General features: G+C 50.4%; 1 protein-coding gene across 4 annotated transcripts in view; it reads left to right on the plus strand.

The window, feature by feature from the left end:
- Nucleotides 1-13847: 13847 nt before the first annotated feature.
- The window catches only part of UAP1 (UDP-N-acetylglucosamine pyrophosphorylase 1), a 44935-nt gene continuing 41950 nt past the window's right edge, over nt 13848-16832 (plus strand). For all 4 annotated transcript variants that reach the window (XM_045026677.1, XM_045026678.1, XR_006581533.1 and 1 more), the window contains exon 1: nt 13848-14241. In XM_045026677.1, the coding sequence (XP_044882612.1) occupies nt 13965-14241 (277 nt within the window). In that variant the 5' untranslated portion in view covers nt 13848-13964. The remainder of the gene's footprint in view (nt 14242-16832) is intronic.

Consider the following 16832-nt stretch of genomic DNA (forward strand, 5'->3'; position numbering starts at 1 on the left):
GAGGGGGATTCTTAGGGCATAGGACTGAACTCCAGGGACAGCCACTAGGTTCAAGGTCTGACTGGGAATGGTCTAGATCCATCAGTAAGTGCCCAATGATTCCCATCATCTTCAGCGCTGTGTGGCCAGCTGCCCCAATGGAAACCAGTTCCCAGGTGATGACTGTCCAGAAAAGGACATTCTGCCATTGCTGATGGCCACAGGACTTATTGAACCCTCCCAAGAGCTGGATCCAGCTAGCTGCTGGGAACTGGCTCAGCAGCCCTTATTAGGGTACGTACAATTGGCTCCAGGCTGCTTCACCAACATGGGAGCGTGGTGACCTGGGTAGCCATGCTCTGGGAAGCTGGGAGGGAGCACCACTCAGCCTCTCCCTGGCCCCAGCTTTGCTCTGTCCCATTGGCAGCTGTGTCCCCAGCCCTGCTCCCGACCCCAGTCTCCATGCAGCTCCACTTTCAGACCCACCCCAGCCTTGACTGCTGTCCATGGCTCTGTTTCTGGCCAAGGCTGGGGGCAGGAGCAGGGCTGGAAGCAGACCTACACCAGGCTACCGGCCCGGCTGCTGGCCTCCACCACCTCCGCTCCTGCCCCCAACTTTGGCCGTGGCTCTAGCCCCGACCCCACTCTTGGCCCCAGACCTACCCCCCGGCTGCAGCCCCCTTATCCCTGTCCGCGTTCCCCCCACACACACACACTCAAGCCGCATCCCTGCTCCTGGCTCCGGGGGTCAGGAGTGCGGATAGCAGTTGTGGGGGCACAGCCCTCAAAAGTTTGGGGACCACTGCCCTAGAAATTGTTCCAAAGCTGGGGCCATAGTACTGATCCTGTGGGTCCATGACACCCCTATTGCCTTGCAGAGCAGCATTAGCGAAGGCTTGGGAGAGGCCTGGATCCAGGAAATAGACATGGGCGCTGTGCAGAACAGAGGAACCATCTGACCCAGCTGATTCAGAGGCATCAGTTGGCTTCTCCAAGTAGCTGGCTGACTTTGGGTGTGTAACACATCCAGCATTGGATCGTCACCATGCCCCGATCTGAAAGACAAGCCTTCTGGAGAACATCTTTGTACACTCAAAGACGTACATGGTGACAGGTTTCAGAGGGGTAGACATGTTAGTCTTTTTGTAGTGACTCAGCCATTCCCAGTCTTTATTCAGGCCTAATTTGAAGGTGTCAAGTTTGCAAATTAATTCCTGCTCTGCAGTTTCTCGTTGAAGTCTGTTTTTGAAGTTTTTTTGGTTGAAGAATGGCCACTTAAGTCTGTTATTGAGAGTCCAGGGAGATTGAAGTGCTCTCCTATTGGTGCATGGGATTCTTCCTTCCTAAGTGCAGGACTCTGCACTTGTCCTTGTTGAACCTCATCAGGTTTCTTTTGGCCCAATCCTCCAATTTGTCTAGGTCACTCTGGACCCTATCCCTACCCTCCAGCATATCTACCTCTCCCCACAGCTTAGTGTCATCTGCAAACTTGCTGAGGGTGCAATTAATCCCATCATCCAGATCATTAATAAAGATGTTGAACAAAACCGGCCCCAGAACCGACCCCGGGGCACTCCACTTGATACCGGCTGCCAACTAGACATCGAGCTGTTGATCACTACCCGTTGAGTTCGACAATCTAGCCAGATTTCTATCCACCTTATAGTCCATTCATCCAAGCCATACTGTTTTAACTTGCTGGCAAGAATACTGTGGGAGACCATATCAAAAGCTTTGCTAAAGTCAAGATATATCACATCCACCAGTTTCTCCATATCCACAGAGCCAGTTATCTCCTCATAGAAGGCAATCAGGTTAGTCAGGCATGACTTGCCCTTGGTGAATCCATGTTGACTGTTCCTGATCACCTTCCTCTCCTCCAAGTGCTTCAAAATGGATTCCTTGAGTACCTACTCCACGATTTTGCCAGGGACTGAAGTGAGGCTGACCAGTCTGTAGTTCCCTAGGTTCTTTTTTTTCCCTTTTTTAAATATGGGCTTTATATTTGCCTTTTTCTAATTGTCTGGGACCTCCCCCGATCACCATGAATTTTCAAAGATAATGGTCAACGGCTCTGCAATCACATCCGCCAACTCCCTCAGCACCCTTGGATGCATTAGATCTGGACCCATGGACTTGTGCACATGCAGCTTTTCTAAAAAGTCCTTAACCTGTTCTTTCACTACTGAGGGCTGCTCACCTCTTCCCCATACTGTGTTGCCCAGTGCAGCATTCTGGGAGCTGACCTTGTCTGTGAAGACCGAGGCAAAAAAAAAGCATTGAGTACTTCAGCTTTTTCCACATCATCTGTCACTGTATTGTCTCCCCCATTTAGTAAGGGTCCCTCACTTTCCTTGACCTTCTTGTTGCTAACATACCTGTAGAAACCCTTCTTGTTATCGTTCACATCTCTTGCTAGTTGCAACTCCAATTGTGCCTTGGCCTTCCTGATTACACCCCTACATGCTCTAGCAATATTTTTATACTCCTCCCTAGTCATCTGTCCAGATTGCCACATCTTGTAACTTTCCTTTTTGAGTTTAAGCTCACTAAAGATTTCACTATTAAGCCAAGCTGGTCGCCTGCCATATTTACTATTCTTTCTACACATTGGGATGGTTTGTTCCTGTGCCCTCAATAAGGCTTCTTTAAAATATAGCCAGCTCTCCTGGACTCCTTAACCCCTTATATTAGCTTCCCAGAGGATCCTGCCCATCAGTTCCCTAAGGGAGTCAAAGTCTGCTTTTCTGAAGTCCAGGGTCCATATTTTGCTACTCTCCTTTCTTCCTTTTGTCAGGATGCTGAACTCAACCATCCCATGGTCTCTGCTGCCCAGGTTTCCACCCACTTCTACTTCCCCTACCAATTCTTCCCTGTTTGTGAGCAGCAGGTCAAGAGGAGCATGGCCCCTAGTCAATTCCTTCAGCACTTGTACCACGAAGTTGTTCCCAACACTCTCCAAAAACTTCCTGCATTGTCTGTGCATTGCTGTATTGCTCTCCCAGCAGATGTCAGGGTGATTGAAGTCTCCTATTAGAACCAGGGCCTGTGATCTGGAAACTTCAGTTAGTTGTCCGAAGAAAGCCTTGTCTACCTCATCCTTCTGATCTGGTGTTCTATAGCACACGCCCACCACAACATCACCCTTGTTGTTCACACCACTAAATTTATCCCAAAGACTCTTAACAGGCTTTTCTCCAGTTCCAAACTAGATCTCTGAGCAATCATACCGCTCTCTTACATACAATGCAATTCCTCCACTTTTCCTCCCATACCTGTCCTTCCTGAACAGTTTATATCCACCCATGACAGTGCTCCAGTCATGTGCACTGCCCCACCAAGTTTCTGTTATTCCAATCGCATCACAGTTCCTTGACTGTGCCATGACTTCCAATTCTTCCTGCTTGTTTCCCAGGCTTCTTGCGTTCATATACATGCACCTAAGATAACTAGTCGATTGCCCTACTTTCTCAGTATGACTCAGGAGGCTTCCTGTCTTGTACCCCCCTCCTTGTGTTTCCTCCCGGTATTGCACTCCCCCACTTACCTTTGGGCTTAGGTCACCATCCCCCGGCGAACCCTAGTTTAAAGCCCTCCTCACTAGGTTAGCCAGCCTGCCTGTGAAGAGACTGTCCTATTTGGCCTATGTAGATGGCAGAGGGGCATTGCTGGAAATTATGGCATATATCACATTGGTAGATATGAATGAGCCCCTGATGGTATGGCTGATGTGGTTAGGTCCTATGATGGTGTCCCTTGAATAGATATGCAGACAGAGTGGCAACATGGCCATTCTTCAACAAAAAAATTTCAAAAACAGACTTAAACGAGAAACTGTTTGGTGTCATTCATTAATGGAGTTCTAAAGCACCTTGCCTCTCCCTGAGGTGCTGGGGTGCTGCAGTATTTCAAACCCAATAGAAACACAGAGAAGCCAAATTTCATCTCATTGTAAAAGTGGCAGGGAAGGTCTTGCGCAAGGGATGGGCATCTCACAGCTGATTTATTCTGAGTCATTGCTCTGCAGCCCACACCCACAGAAAGGCTAGAGCCAGATCCCTGGCAGTGTGACTTGTTGTGCAACTCCTAGAAGGCAGGTCTTGTGAAATAGGCATGAGCAAAAAATGAAAGAACAGGCAAGGTTGCCAAAAAACAAACAAGCAAACAGAGTCCAGGACCCAATGGAGCAGAGACATGCTGTGGACCGCTGTCACCTTGTGTTCATTGGCAAAGAGCCAACAAAAGTCTTTGCCAAGCTCTGTGCCTCCTGTTAGCCATGTGATTGATCATAATGAGCTATGTTAAAGCATCCAAAAAAATCTCTGTTTCCTTGATTTGCTCTTTAATCTGAGTAAAGCAGCATGAAGGTCACCATTTTAAATAATCTCGTCTTTCTTTTGCTACTTGTGACAGGATTTGCTCACTGCTGGTGGTGCATCCTCCTGGTCACGTGGGGATTTGCACTTCCACATGTTGCACCCACCTCTGGTGTTCTCTCCACTCATCATAGCTCACTCTGCGTCTCCTCTTGCTTCAGGAACTGCAGCTTCCTCTTTGTGACTTGGTCTCCAGAGAGGTCACTAAGTGGTTCCCCCTTCCAGGGAGACTAACAAAGTCTTTCCAAAACGAAACATCTCAGGCAGTCCACTGTCTTCTTCCTGGTTGTTGTTACTTTCCCCAGTGCCTGGTAGGAGAACCTAGGCCTGCCCTCTACTCCGGGTTCCAGCACAGGAGCCCTCCAGTCAAGGGCTGCACTGTCCAACCTTGCTGCTTTCCCCTGAGCCTTCTCCTAGCTTCCCCCGGCTTCACCAGTCTCCCAACTCCCTCCTCTCAGGGTGTAACTGTGGACTGCCCTCTATAGTCCCAACACACCTCCCCTCACCCAGGGAGTGGCTGCAGACTATTTCCATGCAGCCCTCTTCTGTGGCCAGCTTCCTGCCTTATATAGGTCCCGCCTGTCCCTGTCCACGCCTTGTATCTAATTAATCAGTCCCTGCTCCCTGGCTTTCTTGTGTGGACTGGTAGACTCCCTCCTCAGGCCCTACTCTACCAGCACTCCTAGCTATCTTTGAGACACCACTAACTTCCTGAGGAAACTACAATCCATTGGTGATCTTCCAGAAAACACCATGCTGGCCACTATGGCTGTAGAAGCCCTCTACACCAACATTCCACACAAAGATGGACTACAAGCCATCAGGAACAGTATCCCCGATAATGTCACGGCAAACCTGGTGGCTGAACTTTGTATCTTTGTCCTCACCCATAACTATTTCATATTTGGGGGAAATGTGTACCTTCAAATCAGTGGCACTGCTATGGGTACCCGCATGGCCCACAGTATGCCAACATTTTTATGGCTGACTTAGAACAACGCTTCCTCAGCTCTCGTCCCCTAATGCCTCTACTCTACTTGCGCTACATTGATGACATCTTCATCATCTGGACCCAAGGAAAAGAAGCCCTCGAGGAATTCCACCATGATTTCAACAATTTCCACCCCACCATCAACCTCAGCCTGGACCAGTCCACCCAAGAGATCCACTTCCTAGACTCTACAGTACTAATAAGCGATAGTCACATAAACACCACCCTATACCGGAAACCTACTGACCACTATACTTACCTACATGCCTCCAGCTTTCATCCAGACCACACCACACAATCCATTGTCTACAGCCAAGCTTTACGATACAATCGCATTTGCTCCAACCCCTCAGACAGAGACAAACACCTACAAGATGCTTACAACTACAATACCCACCTGCTGAAGTGAAGAAACAGATTGACAGAGCCAGAAGAGTACCCAGAAGTCACCTACTACAGGACAGGCCCAACAAAGAAAGTAACAGAACACCACTAGTCATCACATTCACCCCCCCCCCCCCCAGCTAAAACTTCTCCAGCGCATCATCAAGGATCTACAACCTATCCTGAAGGACGATCCATCACTCTCACAGATATTGGGTGACATGCCAGTCCTTGCTTACAGACAGCCTCCAAACCTGAAGCAAATACTTACCAGTAACCACACAACAAAAACACTAATCCAGGAATCTATCCTTGCAACAAAGCCCATTGCCAACTCTGTCCACATATCTATTCAGGAGATACCATCATAGGATCTAATCACCTCAGCCACCCTATCAGAGGCTCGTTAACCTGCACATCTACCAATGTGATATATGCCATCATGTGCCAGCAATGCCTCTCTGCCATGTACATTGGCCAAACTGGACCAGGGCCGCCCAGAGGATTCAGGGGGCCTGGGGTCTTCGGTGGCTGGTCCTGCTTCGGCGGTAATTCAGCGGTGGGGGGTCCTTCCGTCCCGGGCTGGAAGGACCCCCTGCCGCCGAAGTCCTGGAGCAGAAGAAGCTCCGGGGGCCTGGGCCCCGTGAGAGTTTTCCGGGGCCCCCGGAGCGAGTGAAGAACCCTGCTCCAAGGGCCCCAAAAAACTCTCATGGGGGCCCCTGTGGGGTCTGGGGCCTGGGGCAAATTGCCCCATCCCCCCCTCCCCCGGCAGCCCTGAACCGGACAGTCTCTATGTAAAAGAATAAATGGACACAAATCAGATGTCAAGAATTATAACATTCAAAAACCAGTTGGAGAACACTTCAGTCTCCCTGGTCACTCGATTACAGGCCTAAAAGTCGCAATATTACAACAAAAAAACTTCAAAACCAGACTCCAGCAAGAGACTGCTGAATTGGAATTAATTTGCAAAATGGACACCATTAAATTAGGCTTGAATAAAGACTGGGAGTGGATGGGTCATTACATAAAGTAAAACTATTTCCCCATGTTTATTTCCCACCCCCACCCCAGTTCCTCACACCTTCTTGTCAACTGCTGGAAATGGGCCATTTTGATTACCACTACAAAAAGTTTTTTTCTCTCCTGCTGGTAATAGCTCACCTTAACTGATCACTCTGGTTATAGTGTGTATGGTAACACCCATTGTTTCATGTTCTCTGTGTATATATATGTAAGCAGAGTCAGGATGAGCTCTACCCTGACATCTGGTGGTGAATTATGGCAAGTGTGGAAAAGAACTTAGGGAGCTGATCTTGTTTGCATAGGCACACCCACTCTGCCTAGTATGAGCCCACGGCAGCCCTAAATGGTCACTTTGACAGCTGTGCGATCCCCAATTTATCGATTATTGGGGTAGGAGGAATAAAGGGTTGTTACCCTGATTATGTGAATGAAGGACTATGAGACTGTTTTATGACAGAGGGTCTCACCATCAACTAAGTAGCACTTGCTAGACAAGGGGTGTGTGTGTGTGTGCGCGTGCTTTCTCTTTTTCTCTTTGAGGGCCTGGCATACTAACTGCACCTCCTTCTTTCTCTTCACTGTTGAATAGTAGAGCTAATTTTGATTTTATTAAGAGGCTAGCTGGGGACTACTGAGCTGAGTTCATGTTGGGCCAATGGTGCACCAGCACTGGGGCTCCCCTGCTACAAGCAGAAATTATTAAGAGCTGAAACCACTAAAAGAGCTAAAACTACTGACCTGAGATCACTGGGTACTGTGTTAACTAGTATGGGAGCTTCAAGATATATTGCTAAGCGGCTGGCACAGCAGAGCGGAGCTGAGCAGTTTGTGGGGACAGCTGGTGGAGCGGAGCAGCTTGTGGGACGGTTGGAGCGGCCCACGGAACAGCGAGTGAAGCAGAGCGGAGCAGTTTGCGGCGACAGCTGGAAGAGCGGAGCGGCTGGTGAAGCAGAGCCATTCATGGTGAAGGCTGCAGCAGACCTCCACGGAGAGGCAGGGCAGTCAGCCTCAGCCCATGTAAGGTGCCCCTTAACACCCTGTGTGCCCCCCCCCACTTCCACCCAGGCTAGGGGGGTAAAACTCTGCAGATGAACTTTTGAACTCTGGGATGGCACTGACCAGGGACAGAGACTTTTGGGTTGTTGGACTTTGGGGTGATTTGGACTTAAGACCCTAAGGGGAAAAGGACACTGCCAAACTTACTTGTCTTTTGCTCATGGTTTGTGTTTTGAATCCTGTTTGTGGTGTTTCCCCAACGTAATGCCACATTGTTACCCTCCTTTATTAAAAGGATTTTGCTACACTCGGACTCCGTGCTTGCGAGAGGGGAAGTATTGCCTCCTAGAGGCGCCCGGGGGAGTGGTATGTAATTGTCCCAGGTCACTGGGTGGGGCTCGAGCCGGTTTTGCATTGCGTTATTTAAACAGAACCCTTGGATACTGAACCCGGCCCTTGTTGCTGCCAACTCAGAGGGGCAGAAGGGTTACATATATATCTTCCTACTGTATTTTCCATTGTATGCATCCAATGAAGTGGGTTTTAGCCCACAAAAGCTTACACTCAAATAAATTTGTTAGTCTCTAAGGTGCCACAAGTACTTCTGTTCTTTTTGCGGATACAGACTAACATGACTGCTACTCTGAATCCTATAGTTAAGGTTGCCTGACATATTCCATTATAAGAGCCGTTTTCATTTGACTTTGGCCAAACTGTAAGTGTTTGGACTGAAATTTCCCGTGCTGGGATCCTGCCTTAGGCTGCTTTTTTTTTCCTGACTGTCAGCAGAACTGTTCAGGCATTTCTGAGAATGAAATTAGGGGAAAGTACCTTGTTTTGCCCATGTTATAAAATTCTTACAGTGATTTATGGTGAGAAGCTCCCGAAAAATCTCTTGTGTTCAGTAGAAGTTTGTTAGTGGCTAAAAAGCCTCTCTTCTCTGAAGAGTCCATCTGCACTGAGTGTGCTCCATCCCCTCACAGCTCCTACATGCTGACTGGAGTGGACATGCACCATCCCCACAGTGCGGTTGACCATGGGGGTGGGGCTGAGCAGGACTTTCCCTGCAATTGCTCCTCTCAGCTCCCAGGGACCACTTTGGTGTCAGATTCCAGACCTGAGAGGATGGAGACTGTCTCTCATGTGCTGTCAATGGCTCATGCTGGCACCCAGGCAATGTGGAGAAGAGGAAGCAGCCAGACTGGAAAGTAGAGAGGTGAGGGGGAGACAGGAACAGGAGCTGAGGCACAAGGAAGGAGAATCTGTGAAGGAGGAAGACTGGGATTGGGACTGGGGCTGGCTGGAGGGGACAAGAACAGAAGGGGTCAGGCTTGCAGGATGGATACTATCCAGGGGTGGAAGGGTCTTTGCCCACTAGATCACAGTCTACTCCACAATCTGGAATTGAACCCAGGATTCCTGAGTCTCACCATTCCTCTGTTATCTAACTATGTAACATGTCTCTCTCATTCCTATCTAGTGGCTAGTCCATACAGGGAATGTAGGGTGACCGGACAACAAATGTAAACAATTGAGACAGGGATGGTGGGTAATAGGAGGTAATAGGTAATAATTGGAGATATACCAATCTCCTAGAACTGGAAGGGACTTTGAAGGTCATTGAGTCCAGCCCTCTGCCTTCACTAGCAGGACCAATTTTTGCCCCAGATTCCTAAGTGGCCCCCTCAAGGATTGAACTCACAACCCTGGGTTTAGCAGGCCAATGCTCAAACCACTGAGCTATACCTCCCTTTATATAAGAAAAAAATTATATATCGGGATTGTCCCTATAAAATCGGGACATCTGGTCACTCTAAGAGAATGACAATCTACTACTGCTATCAGTTACTCCCTAGCTGAAAGGATAGAGGTCTGTGCTATGGATCTAAAGGTTCCAACCCTGCTGAAGACCATGGGTAGGTGTACTGGGTTCCATAGGATGGAATTTCTGTTTTTCAATTTGCTTTTTTAAATATTTAGGAAATTACATGTAAAAACTTACATTAAAGAACATTGATGGTGCAAAGTGAAGCCACCAAAAGTTAGGGAATGTCAGTAATAGGGCTCTGTGTGCAACCCTGTGTTTAGTATGATAGCACCATAGTGATATGGTCACATAATATTTGCAATTTTAACATGCTTTTCATATAGTTTTTCTGGGTGTAATTAACAGCATAAGCACAGTCTTGCACTGGCAGTGGGGCTAACTTTTCAGAGCAGCATCTTAGAGTTTGCAGCAACAAGCAGAACAGACACCATTCTCCCTCTAAGGGCAAGCTGCAGCTCTGCCCACTCTAGCACCTTTCTGCATATTCAGACCGCTCTGTGGGTGTGGGGAACACCCTGCCCCATTGGTTGTCTTTTCCCATCCCTCCACCTCCTGTGAAAGGGCAGACAATCAGAGCTCCTGGACATCCCGAGTTTCCTGTTTCTTCAGCAAATGGAGTAGCTAGTGCTCCGCTGGCACTGCAGGGCTGGGAATGCTTCTGTGTGCTGCCACCCCCAGGGCCATGGGTATTCTTGCCATCTCTGCCCCCTGGCCAACACTTGTGACTATTTTGATGGGGACAGGGGAGCTAGATGCCTGTGGAGGAAGGAACTCCCCAGGAACCCCCAACCCCTACATTGCAGGATGGAGAAAGAGGGGGCAACTTCTAAAGGTTAGGAGGCAGAAAATTCAGGAGTGGTGCAGGGGCTAACTACTAAATGCTGGTCTGTGGGGGTGAATGAGAATGAAATGCTGGGGCAGGATATGAAATGGTAGTGTGGCGAAGCTGAAGGGAAGGGACTTGGTGGAATGGCACAGGCCAACAGTGATGAGGTATGACTGCACACCCAGACTGGTTGCACACCCCTGCCAGGAACTGGGCTGAGATGGGGTTTGTTTGTTACACAGCTGCTTGTAGCTATGCACATTGCAGGGCCCCACCCATCCTTCCCCTGAGATCACTGCTGTAGATGGCTCATTCATGACACAGATGCTACCGCCCTCTCCCTGGCTGAACTCATGGCTCACCCACATTTGTAACGGGCCTTACTGCAGGTTCCTTGGCTGCGATAGTCTGAATTAGAGTCGGACCAGAATGAAAAGCCCAGGTCCAAACTCTGTAGCCTGGTGGCTGAATTAAATGTAACCCTATAGCATGGCAAGGAGGCTGTTTGACAGGAACCACTGGCTGTGCGCTCTGCCTCAGAAATGCTGAATTTATAGTGGATGGTCAGTTCTGTCTGAATGCCCAAAGTGTGCCAGGTGCTGTCCACATAAAGAATTGGTCCGGTTCCCAAAGACTCACAGTGTAAGGTCAAACGTGCCATAAGCAGACCAAGTGGGGGACATGAAAGGGCGGGGGAGAATGAAGCAGAACAAGAGTTACAGTAAATAGAGTAATACTTCTGCATTTACTTTCTCCACACCACTCATGATTTTATAGACCTCTATCATATCCCCCCTTAGTCATCTCTTTTCTAAGCTGAAAAGCCCCAGTCTTATTAATCTCTCCTCATATGGAAGCCGTTCCATACCCCTAATAATTTTTGTTGCCATTTTCTGAACCTTTTCCAATTCAAATATTTTTTTTGAGGTGTGTGTGTGTGGGGGGGGCACATCTGCAGTATGTATCTATCCCTTTCTTAATGATTCCCAACTGCTGCTGCACATTGAGTGGATGTTTTCAGAGAACTACTCACAATGACTCCAAGATCGCTTTCTTGAGTGGTAACAGCTAATTTAGACCCCATCATTTTATACGTATAGTTGGGATTATGTTTTCCAGTGTGCATTACTCTGCATTTATCGACATTGGATTTCATCTACCATTTTGTTTCCTAGTCACCCAGTTATGCGAGATCCTTTTGTAGCTCTTCGCAGTCTGCTTTGGACTTAACTATCTTGAGTAGTTTTGTATCATCTGCAAATTTTGCCATCTCACTGTTTACCTCTTTTTCCAGATTATTTATGAATATGTTGAATAGGACTGGTCCCAGTACAGTACAGACCCCGTCTCCATTCTGAAAACTGACAATTTATTCCTACCCTTTGTTTCCTATCTTTTAACCAGTTACCAGTCCATGAGAGGACCTTCCCTCTTATCCCATGACAGTTTACTTTGCTTAAGAGCCTTTGATGAGGGAACCTTGTCAAAGGCTTTCTGAAAATCTAAGTACACTATGTTCACTGGATCCCCTTGGCCACGTGCTTGCTGATCCCCTCAAAGGGTTCTTGTAGATTGGTGAGGCATGATTTCCCTTTACAAAAACTATGTTGACCCTTCCCCAACAAATTATGTTAATCCATGAGCCATTTTTAAAATTGGCATCCCATTAGCTATCCTCCAGTCATTTGGAACAGAAGCTGATTTAAATGATAAGTTACAGACTACAGTTAGTTCTGCAGTTTCACATTTGACTTCCTTCAGAACTCTTGGGTGAATACCATCTGGTCCTGGTGACTTATTACTCTTTAGTTTATCAATTTGTTCCAAACCTCCTCTAATGGCCTCAATCTAGGCCAGTTCCTCAGATTTGTCACCTAAAGAGAATAGCCTAGGTTTGGGAATTTCCCTCACATCCTCAGCCGTGAAGACTGATGCAAAGAATTCATTTAGTTTCTCCACAATGGCCTTATTGTCCTTGAGTGATGCTTTAGGGGTGCGGTGGGGGCAGGGAGCAGTGCTGTGGAGGGGGGAGGGTTTGGGTGGGAGCAGGGAGCAATGTAGTGGGGGGAGGGGGAGGGTTGGGTTGAAGCAGGGAGTGGTGTTGTGGGGGACGGGGAGTGGAGGAAGGACGGGTTGGGTGGGGGCAGAGAGCAGTGCTAGGGGGGGAGTGGAGTGGAGGGGGAGAGGTTGGGTGGGGCAGGGAATGGTGCTGTAGGGGAGGCAGGAAGGGTTGGGTGGTAGCAGGGAGCAGTGCTGTGACGGAGGGGAGTGGAGGGGGAAGGGGTTGGGTGGGAGCAGGAAGTGATGAAGTGGGGAGGGGTGGGGGAGGGTGGGAGCAGGGAGTGGTGCTGTGCGGAAGGGGAGAGTAGGGTTGGGTGGGAGCAGGGCTTTGGGAGAAGGGAGTGGAGGGTGAGAGGTTGGGTGGGGCAGGGAGTGGTGCTGTGTAGAAGCCAGGGGAGGGTAAAGGAGGGGGTTTGGGTGGGAGCAGGGAGCGGGGCTTTGGGGAAGGGGAGTGGAGGGTGAGGGGTTGGGTGGGGCAGGGAGTGGTGCTGTGTAGAAGCCAGGGGAGGGCAAAGGAGGGGGTTTGGGTGGGAGCAGGGAGCGGGGCTTTGGGGAAGGGGAGTGGAGGGTGAGGGGTTGGGTGGGGCAGGGAGTGGTGCTGTGTAGAAGCCAGGGAAAGGGTAAAGGAGGGGGTTTGGGTGGGAGCAGGGAGCGGGGCTTTGGGGAAGGGGAGTGGAGGGTGAGGGAGGGAGTGGTGCTGTGTGGGAGGGGAGTGGAGGGGAAGGGGTTTGGTTGGAGCAGGAAGCGATGAAGTGGAGAGGGTGGGAGCAGGAAGTGGTGCTGTGCGGAGGGGGAGAGTAGGGTTGGGTGGGAGCAGGGCTTTGGGGGAAGAGAGTGGAGGGTGAGGGGTTGGGTGGGGCAGGGAGCGATGGAGTGGGGGAGGGAAGTGGAAGGGGGAGGGATTGGGTGGGAGTAAGGAGCAGTGGTGGGGGGAAGGGCTAGAAGGGGGAGGGGTTTGGTGCTAGCAGGGAGAGACGCTGTGGGGGAGGGGAGTGGAGGCGGGGTTGAGGGAAAGCCTTTGTTTGCCCCGCCAGTCGGCTACGTTAAGTGTATGTGACATCACAAACATCACCATGGCAAACAGCTGTGGAGTTGGCAGAGGACGGCAGCGGCTCCCTTTCGCATACGCTAGGGCCTGCCACGTGCCCCAGGAAGCGATTGGACGGAGGTGGTTGTGACCCCGCCCCTCGTGGGCTCTCAGCCATTGGAACGCGTCCCCGCCGCCTAACGAGAAGTCAGGGCCAGTGGGCGCGTCATGGCCCTGGCGGACGCGACGAGGTAGCCCGGCCTTGAGCGCAGCGATTGGTGGCCGTGGGGGGGGGCGGAGCTTAGCCGCCTATATGTGGGCGGTAGCGGGGAGGGGGCCGGGCGGCAGCGGGGCGCATGGGCCGGGTGCATGCGGCTTGGGAGCCGTGAGCGGAGCCCTCGGTTCGCGGGCTGGGGCTGCCCGTGCGGCGGAGCCCGAGGCCGGCCGGGGCTGGGCGCCGTTCACTGCCCATGGAGCCCGAGGCGCTGCGCCGCCGGCTGGCCGCGGCCGGGCAGAGCCACCTGTTGCGCTTCTGGGCCGAATTGGGCGACGCGGAGCGGCGGGCGCTGTGCGAGGAGCTGCAGAGCCTGGACTGCGAGGCGCTGGGCGCCTGCTTCCGCCGGGCCATGGAGGGCGCGGGCGCGGCCGACCGCGACAAGGTGGACGGGCGGATGGAGGCGCTGCCGCGGGCTGTGCTGGGCAGCGCCACCCGAGACGTGGGCCTGCTCCCCGAGTGGGAGCGCGAAGGTACTGGGTGGGGGGTTCCTCCCCAGTACCTGCGACGGGTGCTCCTGGCCCCGGGGCAACGCGGGGCGCTTCCTTCCCCCGGCGGGCCAAGCTGGCTCCCGGCCTCTGGGCGCCGCTTAGCGTCTGGCGGGAGGGAGCCCCTTGGGGGGGCGGTGGGCTCTGCTTTCGCTGCCGACCATACACTAGCGGGCTTCCCCCGTTAGCCTCTGGCCGAGCCCGCAGGCTCCTCCGAGTTCCAGCAGGCCCTGGAGCCTGAGCTAGAATGACCAAATGTCTCAGTTTTATAGGGACAGTCCTGATTTTGGGGTTTTTTTCTTACATAGGTTCCTATTACCCTTCTCCCCCACGTCCTGATAGTTCACATTTGCTGTCTGGTCGCCTTAGTCTGAGCAGTGCGGAGGGCAGCTGATCCGGGTGGCCGGTGATGAGAGCGGTTTGGGAATTCCCTGGGCACACTCAGCTCTGACTGCCCTTCACTAAGTGTCTTGGGAAATCCAATCTCTGTGCCTGGGAGCCCCTCTCCCGAGTGCTGCCCTGTGAACAGTGACTGATCCTGGGGCCTGAAAAGCTTGCGCTGGGCACAAGCCTCTTTCTTTAAATTCTCTACTTTAGATTATATTAACATAAATGTTTAAACTTGTCCAAGTGGCTGTTCCTCTATAGGGCCAGTCACATGCTTGTGGTGCTTCACATTTGCACACAAACATCAAACCCAGCTGAAGTGAAGAACATCGTGCTGTAAAGAAGGGGGAGTAAATATTTATGATGCATTCCTGGTGAGGGGAAGGAAGCTGGCAAATGGATGTGGCTCAGTGGAAGACAAATCACTGTGGACTGAGTCCAGGCATGTAGTATCTTAGCCACAACAGAATCCTCCAGAAGTGGTGTGTGAAAACTAGGAGAGGGTTATAATGGAAGCAGAGTTGTAGTGTTAACTTAGGGCATGGCTGCACTTGCAGATGTAGAGCGCTTTGAGTTAAACCTGCTTTTGTTGAACACAGTAGGGAAAGCGCAGCAATCTGTCCATACTGACAGCTGCAACTGCACTGGCGTGGCCACATTATCAGCTCTTGCAATGGCCACAGAGAGCAGTGCATTGTGGTAGCTATCCCAGCATGCAAGTGGCTGCAGCATGCTTCCCAAATGATGGGGGTGGGATGGAGTGTGACAGGGAGTGTGTTGTGTGTATGTGGGGGGCAGAGAGCATGTCAACATGCTCTCTTGTAAGTTCAGACTGCAACAGACCCTTCCCCCCCCCCCACCATTCCACAGTAATGGTTGCTTTGTCTTGGAACAGATAAGCATGCCAGCTGTTAGATACAGAGCGTTCGAAGGGCATATTGGCATGCCTACAGTGATTCCAAAACAATGACAAGAGTGGCCACTTGACTTAAGGAGATTATGGGATGTTTCCAGAGGCTGATCAGAGCACAGTAATGCAACACACTGACGCCCGGGCATTTCAGCCAATGTGCACCAAGTGTTAATCTTCTCACCAAGGTGGAATGCTAGGAGTGCTCTAGCCCTGGAGTCAGAGTGCTCTATGTGCCTTGCCAGTGTGGATGGGAATTAAGCTAGGGTGCCTGGGGCTGCTTTAATGCATGCTAACTCGCAAGTGTAGCCAAGCCCTAAGATCTGCTGCCTTCAAATACCACACTTCTGTGTGAAAAGGCAGCATTAACGCTGCATATCCAAGAATGTAGACATCCCTAGTAAGGCTAGGATTGGAATGGTAGCTTAGATAAAGAGACAGCTGGAGTGATTGTGAAATGAGTCTTGTAGCTGCTATGTAACCGTAATAGAACGATAAAACTTGCACTTAAATGTAGTGGGTAGAACACTTCACTGAGACTTGAGGGAGCTGAGTTTTGGTCCCAGCTCTGCTGGGTGATTTGGTGAGTTGATTTCCCTCTCTGTGCCTCCATATCCCCATCTGTAACAGGAGAACTGTGGTACTGACCGCTGGAATGTGCTATAAAAGAGTTGGCATTAATGTATCGAAACACAACTGGTGTCTATAGCGTATGGGGGACACTTTGGCCCTGCTTGTTTTATTTGCTCTTTTGATATGACACTATGGTGTGGCTTGGGTAAAGTGGGGAGAGCATAACTGAACAGACTATTAAGCTTTGCACTGACGTGCTAGTTACTATGCATATGTTGTCCTGCTGGTGTGCCTCGATATGTGCGGCACCCTTTCCTTAAACAGATGTTTAAAACAAGTTTGAGGCATGAGTCCAAGCAGGAAGTTATCCAGGAAGCATTTAACCTTTGGAGGTTCATTGTAAACTCTCAGCTGTTTGCTATCAGGAAAAACAGCCATACCACATAGTTTTTTGCTGGTGGAGAAAGCTCTAATGTTGCAAAAGGCTTTTCATTATAAATGCCTGTCTGCAGAAACTTGCAACTTTCTAAAATCTTCTGGGCCAAAGTGGGGTTGGGGGTAGCTGTATCAAGAGGGTGACATACCTTTTCCATCAGGAGGGTAGGAGAATCTGGACACTAATTACATGCAAAAAACTTCACATGCAACTCTGAAACTTAAGTAGACATTCCTCAGTGAGGGCTACTGATCTGAAAATGGCATTTTC

The sequence above is a fragment of the Mauremys mutica genome, chromosome 8, assembly GCF_020497125.1.
Source record: "Mauremys mutica isolate MM-2020 ecotype Southern chromosome 8, ASM2049712v1, whole genome shotgun sequence".
NCBI lineage: Eukaryota > Metazoa > Chordata > Testudines > Geoemydidae > Mauremys > Mauremys mutica.